General features: G+C 35.0%; 1 protein-coding gene across 1 annotated transcript; it reads left to right on the top strand.

The window, feature by feature from the left end:
• Positions 1-1,050: 1,050 nt before the first annotated feature.
• Positions 1,051-2,139, top strand: LOC123707024 (proline-rich protein 36-like). Its single transcript, XM_045656774.1, has one exon. The coding sequence runs from the start codon at positions 1,176-1,178 to the stop codon at positions 1,842-1,844; it is 669 nt and encodes a 222-aa protein (XP_045512730.1). The 5' UTR covers positions 1,051-1,175; the 3' UTR covers positions 1,845-2,139.
• Positions 2,140-11,192: the final 9,053 nt, after the last annotated feature.

The raw sequence follows: 11,192 nt of genomic DNA, 5'->3' as shown, positions 1-11,192 counted from the left end.
TAAGGAAAGCAGGCTTATCGCTCAACCCACACAAAAAATATACTGACTTTCCTCGAATCGACAACGGCGCTAAGAAATCAACTTATATTGAAATGTTTTAACCACCCTAAGCTTGTATAGTTCTTACACCCTTTCGAAATTGCACAGCTCGAGTTGAAATAACTTGTTGATGTGAGCCGAGGCAACGCGGGTGTGGGGCGACGTAAGCGGGTAAAGGGGGGCAAGCGCCGCTGAGCGACGGCCTGTCTACGGCGCGGTGCCGGCGACACCCTGTCTGCCATGGACAGCGACGTTGCCGCTTCGTGCACATTCTTGTCCGCTTGCGCCCTTCCCCCGCGGCCCCGAGCCCACTAACCGCCCGCGCTCTCTGACTACTCGACAACGTCGCATGCAAACTTGTTTCGTAAACGGATGTGGCAGCGACCAAGGCAGGGCTTGGTACGTTATCTATTTCATTCACACGTATTTAATTGATCAAGTTGGAAAGAGATAGCAATGGTGGCGCTACGTGCTATCGGCTCCCACTTGCGGCATTTTTTCACGCCGAGAATGAGGCGAGATTAATGCCTAAAGCTTTGTTCACGTTGTTTGTTAGAAATTTAAAAAAAAAACAATCAAGGTTAGTATGTACATACTAAACTTCTTCATTTTTAAGAAATTTTAAATTGAAACAACGAGAACTTAATAATGTGTGAAACCACCTAATTATATACTCTAGTATTGCCAGATTTTTTGGCGAGTTACGGGTTTTATAATGTATGTACAAAATGTACCAACTCTCTGCACAAAATTTACTAACTAAACAAATACTTTTCTATTAATATTAGAACAATAATATTTTAGATAACCTTGTTGAACTGATGTTAAAAATTTTGATCTTAATTAGATAGAAGCAAAAGATATTGTAAAAATTAATTTCGACACCATATTCGACACTTGCCTGGATCAAAAGGGCTTTTATTTATTAATATGACTATTGACTATTATGTAATAACTACTAACCTATTTTATAACAACATTGTGAATGCCGACTAATGGATATACGCGGCTCAAGTCGCGCGCTGTGGGCTCCATGCCGCGGGCAACAAGCGCGCCGCCAACATCCGCGCCGCGTCGAGCGAGCGACAGTCAGTTCGGCGCCGACAGCTATCACGCGTACACGTCTTTTTCGCAACATGGCCGCTGCCCATACGCACTCGGCCCCCGCGCCCTCAGACCGTCGTTCAGAGGGCCGCGCTGGTTCCCGCCGCATATTTCCTCCACAATTTAAGCTCCAAGTTCTCGACGCGTACAGAAGAGATCCTCAATGCAGAGGAAATCAACGTGCAACTGCGAGAAAATTCGGAATTCACCGACGACAAATACAGAAATGGCTACAAGCCGAACCGGCTCTACGGGCAGCGCATTTGAGGAGAGCACCGCAACCTGCTCCTTCGCCACCGCCTTACTCCGTCGGCTCGCCAGAGAGCGCTCGCTTGCCTTCACCTCCGCCGGCGGCTTTGCCAATCCAAGTGCCCACACCGATAGCAGCTCCCGTGCCAATCGTGCCTTTTACCGTGGAACCTATCGATTTGTCATTAAAACGCCTTACACCACCACCAGCACCGGTTCCATCGTATCCACGGCTGCCTTTGGCTCCAGAACCTCCGAGAAAACCTTTTAAATTATTCAGACCATACCTCATAGAAGACGAATCAAAGAGGCCAGCCATAGCGTCCCTACCCGTTAGTAGTGGCGTTCACGTGTCTGCATTCGTGCCAGTGCAGAGCGCTGCGGGGTGCGGAGGCGCGGTGTGCCCCGCTTGGGGCACGCTAGGACCTGCATACCCGACCCCGTTAAGGTGAAACAGCGCCGCAGGGGCATGGCCCCGTCCCTACTGTGATCTAGTCTCCGCCGACGCCCATCTGGCGCCGCCCGGGGCGTAGCCCTCCAACACCGTGCCTTAATATTCTAAGAATGACTTGTCGCCATAGTGCTTTACGCCGTTGTCTCGAGATAACTGCTTATTTTGTATAGAGTTATAGATTAGACTTAGAATTGAAATGTATTTTTATAAGTGCGGTTTATAAAGTATAACTATTACAGATTATTATGATATACTTAATTATTATTATTACAAATAAAAATGTTGTTTACTATGATAAATTATCTATTTCATTTTTGTCTTTCGCCCTCTATCAGGAGGCAGGTAGCGCCGGCGCCAGCCACCTCGTCTACCTGATAAAATGTAATCCCTTTACAAAGAAACTATTACTCAGAAGTCCGAACAAAAACTATAATTCTATTGGTCGTAACTATAAATGATTCGGTCATTCATGACTTTAAAAATACAATTTAAATCTCAGCACAGCAAGGTGATTATTTAGAAAGACCTGAACTATAAATTTCTTCATTGTTCATAGAATTGTGACTTATCGGTTTAAATTGAGTTGTTCCTTTTTTTTAGGAAAATAAAATATACTTAAAAATGCATATATACTACGGTCAAGAGCTAATTATTCTGTGTTCAATAAAGTGTTCAATAAAGAGTCACCTAAAAGATAACAGAAGCCACAAGAGCAACAACGTCATTAGAGATAAGCTTCACTCATGAATACAAATAAATATTAGTAATAGTTTTGTCATTAGGTTACTTTGTGATTTCAGTAATTGTAAGGTAGAAATTAAATAAGGATACTAAACTAGATGCCACGCTCTTATATTTTTTTACAAATCCTTGAGAATAACACCATCTACGATTTTAATATAATTATTAGTATTTATTAATTTAATCATTAGTTTTAGCCAAGTACATTATTTTAAAATAATCTAAGCCAAATGGGCTTTATATTAATTTAACTCCCGAGGGCAGAAACTTTTCGTTATTTTAATTATTGAAATTATCGAAAAAAATACCACATCACTAATTACTAATTGTGTTGTTTCGTAGATAGCTATAAACCATGAAAGACCATTCATCTATGAGTTTAAGTTTCTTACTCTATAAGTACCTCTTTGTATCCATATTTTGTTGTCTTATTATTGAGTTGTTAATAATTAATCAATAGATAACAATAATAGTTAATTAATGTATAGTTTACGATTGCACAAGTGTAAGCCAAGTGTATTCACATAGATATGGATGGAATGCTATTTAGGTATATATAACACGTATCTATGAACTGTGTTATATGAAGTGTTCGCAATGTATACAAGTACATAATTTACAATCGACGCTTAATTGTTTTCATTTCAAAAGATTTGTAAATTATATTTGATAATTCTTATGATTTCTTGTTAGTCACAAGACTTGACGAGCGTATATTTCTGTTTTTGATTACATTTTAGTACTTATTAACAATATTATGATGGTAACAAGGTCTTTTATAAGTTCAACGTTACCAAACTTGCGTTTTTTCTTTTTATTTGCAGTCAATTGAAGTGTCTATTGTCCTTTCACGAATGAGGAGGGAAAAAATAAAAAATCACAGTCTCATCTGTATGCACTATGGTGTTTAAAAAAGGTCGCTGTTATGGCAGCAAATGATAATAAAGGCAATAACTAATGGTTATGCTTGTGTACGTACCGCGTACGAATGGCGTCGCGCAGTCTGGCGTGGCGAAGTCTCATGCATTGCTTGCTATTCGTATTGAACATTTGTTTTAGCTTTGTTTTGTCAACTCAACTTCTTAGTTCATATTTGCTTCTATTTTTAGTATCGTCTTACTTTCTTTGTTTATTTTATAATTTTTAATTGCTTCTACATTTCTATTGTTTGATTTCAATGATAAGAGCCTTATTCTGACTTATGATTATGTTTACCTAGCCTATATTTCTTCATAACAGGTTAAGTAATTAAGGTACTAATTATAAGCAGTAATTAAAAATACGTTTTAATCACCAAATTTTCAAGGAACAAAATTCCAATGAATTAATTGAATTTTGCAACTACGGCAGGTGTGGAGGAGCCTCTGTATGGTTCTTGATTGGTTGTAAAATGTCACGCTTTAAACGTAGTGATAATATACTATGAAACTAAATAAATAAGTACCAAATGCATTTAGCATTAAAGGAGCACATGTGGAGTATTGCACAGTGGCTGCATTTGCAGATGGTTTACATGAAATTTACGAGCTTCTGCCGGACGAGCGATATGGTTCATAAAGTTTAAATTTTAAGCACTGATGTCACATTTATTTTTACCGTCTGCGACGAATATTGTTATAACGTATTATGGAACTAGTTTAGATATTATGTTACCAACATGTTTGAAATCGCTGATTCATAAGATATCGACTAACCTTTTTAAAATGTGTGTAACCAACATAGCATCACTATGACTGAAGTCCTATAATCAAGTCATACATAAATTTTCGATTTTTTATAACGTTCAGCACAGCATACGGTGATCAGCCTTCAGGATCTACGGAAATATTGTTACATAAAAGCCTTACTATACCGACAACAAGTGCATAACCAAATAGAGATCACGAATTATTTTTAATAAAAATATATCTAGATATCAACTTATTATAAGATAAAATCTAAATCGACTTATATATGCAGGAGAGAAAGCATAGAACTTTGTCTATAATATAAATAAATGCCGTAATTACGGGTTTTGTCAGAGAACACAATCCGTTATCTCGTTATTAGAATTTGAATATTGCACTTAAATATAAGCTCCATTCAGCCGGAAACAATGGCACTCAGGAAAAACTTCATGCCTGAACAAATATAAAGCTACCTGAGACTAAGGCCTATTAGGTGAGGACACAAAACATCTACAAATCTATTAATTATTGCCCTCGATCTTCGTACTTGATGTAACAAATGTCCAATCAATCAAATCCCATGAACTTGTATTTAAATCGTTACAGACATAAATATTTATAATTTAGTAGTAGTCTTTGTAAGAATAAGGGTCAGAAACGGAATTAGAACCTGCTTATAGAGCATTATTGTTGTGTCTAATAATATTTCTTAGTATTTTGGGTAATCGCCGTGTCATAATGGTCGGGCTCGCGATGACGTTGACAAGTGATAAGAAACTCCTTACTGTAAAAAAATCGTCTGCAGCCATCTCAATGCGCAACCGTTTTAGGCAAGGCTACTAAACGGATTCTCTCATAACGAAGGTTATCCTTACCTAATTGGAAATAACTCTACTGGTTACACAGTGCGTTTTAGAAGTTGCCAAAAGTTGCGACTGTAAATATCTTTATATTATTTAGGCATATTTAAGGGTTAGATTTAGACGCATATGTCTAAAACGTTTGGATTTGGTCATACGGGAGCCATAGTTCCCTATAAGAGAGTCCTGTATATGAAAATCCAATACATTTTCGACTCATAAGAGTTAGACTTAGCACTAGTCTCGTTCCTGAATAAGACATCAATCCTTTTAAACGATAATTTAGTTCTGTGACTAAATTTAGTATAAAACATTGTCTTTATTAGATTAAAGCACGTTAAAGGCTCCCACGACGAAACCTTACAAGTGTTGCGAGAGAAATTCTAAGAAACGGGTTTTATTTTAGAAGTATATTAACATGTACATAAACACTCATACATAATTATTATTATAATGTTTAATTTTATATTTGTCATAGATTTATAGTTTACTTATACATATATGAAAATGTTTATAGATATTCTTAATTGATTGTTTTTCAATTCCAGTTGATGATCTTTTGTGCCTTGCCAAGACAATTTGGTTTACTCGCAACGTTTGCTTTCACCGTACGAATAAGTGTTATTAGAAAAATTCATTAGTGTAGAGCCGGGGTTCCAACGCACGACTTCAAGGTTAAAAATCGTGTATTTAAGTATTGTGCTCACAATACTTACTTAAATGTAGTCTGTACAATTTAAATTTATATATACGATACTCATGTACTTTTATCAAATTGCAACTAGTAATATAATAGGTATCTTAAATTTAAAGATTTGTACAAACTAAGTTCGAGTCCTCTTGTCAGTTACGCTTTCTTGGGTTTAGATATTCTAGCAGGATTATATTAAGAAAAGTATGAGTTACGATTTTAAGATTAACTATATTAAACCAGAGCTAATTGTTAAACCTCTGCAAATGTATTACTGGTAATAATAACACTATCATTCTAGCTATGCAAGCAACAAGTAGAGGGCAAAGAGCTAAATCAGCTAGTAGCTAGCGTCATAAATAGCCAAGTCACAAGACAGAGCGACGCCGTGCGGGACGCGATAGCGTGTTGACCACTCGCTTGGCGCCAACACAGCGTTATTTCCGACGCCATTACTCACGCTGGCATCGACTAATTATATGCTGTACGTCACTGACCGCTTACACATTTTAACCAGATGAAAAAAAAACCAGTTTGTCTTTGATTCTGAATTCTAAACATGTGCAACATCGTAAACGTGTTACTAATTAGTAATTACTATTATACTTTTTAAAAACGACGATTGAAAATTAACGTGAATTAAATTTATTTTATTTTATGAAAAATTTATATGTAAAGTATTAGGCTCTTCTCAACTTATAATTTCTAACTTGAAATACTAAGGCGCTTTTTAAATAAACTAGATGTAAGTAGGTACTGATAAAAAATAATGATATCAATTAAAAAATAAATTCGGCAACTGCAATTCACACTGTTGTATCCTGCGACATTTGAAAAACCCACTACGTGAGGATTGATCACTCCGGTATGCTATGCGGCAGATAATCACAATCCTTACCAAGAAATCTGTATCTCGCTTTATATAAAAAGGAATTATCAAAAGTAAACATCACCTTAATTAGGAGCAATTCGGCAAGATCACAGAGATCTTTTCTACGGAACGATCTACGTATATGTAAACAAGACAATCAGCGCGGCCTCTGACATCATTCAATGTGAGCGATAGGACACGGCTTTATTGTTTCAGATAGTTTGTATAATTCATATTTGTGTAATAACTATCTTAAATAGGTTCAATTAAATGCAATCTTGTAGCTATGATCTCGAAATGGGTCATTACTTACTCCCCTACCGCCTTAGTCCTAACGCCTAAGGAAATGGCTAAACACACCTGTGTGTAGATAAAAAATGTAACATAAACAATCACTTTAATTTTATTTCATTTCATAAGCTTGCCAACGTTCGGCACACTAATCCATTGATACATAAAGAAAAATAGAAGTCAAGATTTAGTGGAACAAACACTCATACATAAATATAACATCGATCCATAAATTTATAAACACTACAGGAAAATAGATTTCAAAGTTTGAGTTCGGATTAGTTAGTTCGTAGTTCAGACCTAGCTCGTTTTTCTGAATGCTCGATCTGGATATCGGTGAGTTTTGCTCAAAACGTATTCTTCTGGAAGCAGAGACAAATAGGATTATTATGCCTTAGTTAAAGTTGGGGCAATCAACCAAATTGTCTTTGGTATAATTGAGTGTTGTAGTTTTATTGAAAAAACTGTTTTTTGGTAGAAAATTAAATCCCTGCAATCTGATCAACTTATAGAAGAGTAAAGAGCTTAAAATTGCTATGTATTTATAATATTGACTTTATCATTCGCGATAGAAGAATCATTCAGGCACAACTAAAGTATAGATCTAGCAAGTAACCCCTAAAAAGTGACAAATCTTACGAAATTATAATACAAGGGTATTTCAATAACAACGCCCGGCCATGACGTGAAAGATATCTATCATCACTACATGAATTTCAGATGAAAATTGTCTTGTCAACTTTTGTTGCACACGTCCCAAAACTATTTTAACATAAAAGCATCATAAATACTAATTAGTTAATTTTAAACAAAGCAATTATTATCTGTTCACGTTCACTACCTACTTGTATATTATTGGTAATTGCTCAGTCTCTCAAAAAAAACAAACTTGATTATAATAAGAATGACTTTGATCCGTTTCCATCCATTACTTTCGTAAAAGCTATATTAACAGAATTAATGCATTATCATTGTTGAAAACGTTATTGCATTTACGCTAAGAGTGAGTGCTAAGAGTGATTATGAATTTTGTCACACGATTAAAATGTACCTAGTGAATGCCTAGATAATTTTCTAATAAATATACGAAAGTTTTATAAAAATATACTGTTTCGTGCATAATACTACGAACAATGAAACAGTATAATTTTTTTTTATTTTTCATTAGATCATTTCTATATTCATTAGAAACATTTTCCCGCACGTAACATAAATCGTCCGATTTTTACGAAAATGACGCCAGCGAAGCCATTGCCAAGGCAAGTCAAGTGACAAGTCACTCAACCAGTTTCTATGAGTATTGTAACCTGCCTAATTACCTGCCAAGATGGCGTAATACCTAAATATAAATTCTGCTACTAGCTTTTCTTTTGCCTGGACATCAGAATGAATTAAAAGAAATAAACCTTCTGGTTCAAAAATATGGGTCAAATAGAAATATTAATAAAACTATGGTTAAGTGTTATTTGTTATTTTTGGCATAAATGACGGATTCAATCGAATCGACAACATGTTTTAAATACCATTTACCAAAACTAAATCTAAAAAAAAAATACATTTCCCGCTATGCAAAATGATTAATCAAAGAAACACTTTCATAATACTATTGATGAATACAAATTCTTTAAATTCAGTTTGTTAACAGTGCAAAAGTTTCATCCGTTCTATAACTTTCGCGTGAGTTTGTGAAGCTGGAAGTCCTTTATTTTAAATTACAAAGTAACACTAGCGTTAATTGAGAGTTCCTTGCATTAACAATACATATACTTTTGTCATTTATTTGTTGAAGCTGATATTTCACACACTGTATCGAATTTCGTTGCGGTTTTGGCGGTTGCCCTCTTGATAAACTTTTCACGATTAAGGCCACCCGAGCGATTAGACCACCTCAGAGTAATTTCGTAAACCCTGGCGTAACGGGCTCATCCTTTACTAAGCCCTGATAAGCAAAGCAGCTCACACTTGATCCCTATTTCTTAGATAAACGATAAAATATACCTCGAACCAGATAAAGTGGATTTCACATATAAAATAGTATATTGCATCATGATGACGTATAGTAAGTAAATAATAATTTACCTAATGTAAAGTTTTCAAAATGACGGCAAAATCAACTCGTAAAATTATGGAACATAAATAAGGTGTCTCAACAATGCTCGCTCTTACCATTAACCTCGCATAAAGATGAAGAATATTACATTTTTTACAGATATTAATATTTCATTCTTAGAATGGAGTGTTCCAAAAAATTCCGCATATTCAATGACTTTTTTACAAACGTCATTCGATTAGACCCGCAATTTTCATAAACTGCAGTCCAGGTTCTTTTCCTAGAATACAACTATTATTTTTCATAATTCATAGGTGAAAGATTATTACCTATTTATATGAAGATATGCATAATGGGAAGCATTAAATTCAAATATGCTAGATTGTGAGGCAAGTAAATTTTATCAATAACTTGCAAAATACATATAAGTAAATGACCCAAATTGAGAACAAAGAATGAGTCAGTTCTTGTCATTGTAGAAATATGTACAAGATATGCTTTATAGAAGAAATTATATTGGTATATTATTGTACCAAGATAAATATAACATTTATGAGAAAAATACTTAGAACATGACGAATATATGCAATGTTATTACTGACTGGAAGTAGTACAAAGTACTTAGTACAAAGAGTATAAATTATAATATTATACCTTTGTCTGCGTAGAGAGAATGAATGTTTAGACTTATGCCAGTTAGGTTTGTAATGCATCTAGTCTAGATACAAGTACATATAATATTGTTAGCTATTTTTTATGACTTTAAAAGTGGCTAAACTATCTTACAAAATCCACAACAGATATGTTTTAGTTTGTTAACATAATTTTCAATGTATGTATCAATAACATTCGTGAGTTAAGCGACAAGTTGTCTGGCGCAGCAAGCGGCGCCTGATTACCCCTCCCTCTGCCCCTCTGTTACCCCCCGCTGTCCTCGGCAGATTATAGGCCTGACGCGCGCTGTCCCCTTACACTTCCCCCCGCTGCGTCCGCGCCATTGCAGTTCTCAGAATATGACACCGAACGATACCAAATAGCCGAGTGCCAACACACACAAACATATTAGTATATTGTACGCTAAATATTATAAATCAACTGGGACATGTTCAACTAAATTAATATTATATAAAATAAGAAAAGTGAAATTATTGTCTGTTTTGTCTCATCGTATATTGCGACGCACCTCTTTATGCCTATTTTATTAATTTGTATTACATAAATATAACGTCGTCATTTAATTATGAGGAAAAAATAAATTGAATTATGATTATACGCGTACACCATTCAACATTCGTTCATTCGTACCTACAGAGTCAAGTAAACTATAGTATACTAAAAATTTATCTTAGTACGTAAGAAGTGTTTATAAGATTAACTATTTTCTATAATAAATCAGAATAAGGCAAGCCAACTTTCCCCGTTGCGAGAGTACAACGTGGTCCTTCTTATAGACAAAGCTACCTTTACACTTTATTTTTAATATCTTGAATTGGAAAATTGTATAAAGTTAAATATTTGACAGACTTTTTCCCGCTGCACTAAAAATCTAAACAGTAAACCGAATTCTAGGGGTCTATGTCAAGTGTCAACCATTGTGTTAAAATATTAAAATGAGAAATTAAATGGGCAATGAAACAATAAAAGAGAGGGTTATATATCTAGTTTTTATTTGAAAGTCGATGGATTTATAATTAAAGAATGTAATGCATCAGTCTCATGTCATTCACACAGTAAAGGCAAAAAATTAAATGTGGTAAAATTTTCAAAAGATTGCTTCTTATAAAGCTATCGCAGATGTTTTGTAACACAATGTGTATTAAATTCTTAGATAAATACGAAGTAGGTATTTGTCTTAGTAGGAAAATACGTGGAGATATAGACATTTGTCTTAGCAGGAAAATACATGGAGAAATGACATAAATCTTATTGTCTTCTAAATGTGTTAAGGGTTAATAAGGAAGAATATTTTGTTATTAATAAGATTTAAACAAAACTTTTTCCTTATTCAGTTACTTATTTGTGACACAACTATTGCCAGGTGTATATTCTGGAAAGTGACTCTATCAAACACACATTTAAAATACGAGCGGATATAATATGAAGTGTGAGTCAATAATTCATTGGTGAGCGCCGCTCGCTCTGGTGAGTGGTGACGCTAGAAAGGTGGGTCGAATT

Source organism: Pieris brassicae, chromosome 3, assembly GCF_905147105.1.
Source record: "Pieris brassicae chromosome 3, ilPieBrab1.1, whole genome shotgun sequence".
Taxonomy (NCBI): Eukaryota; Metazoa; Arthropoda; class Insecta; order Lepidoptera; family Pieridae; genus Pieris; species Pieris brassicae.
This window is presented reverse-complemented; position numbering and strand designations above follow the sequence as displayed.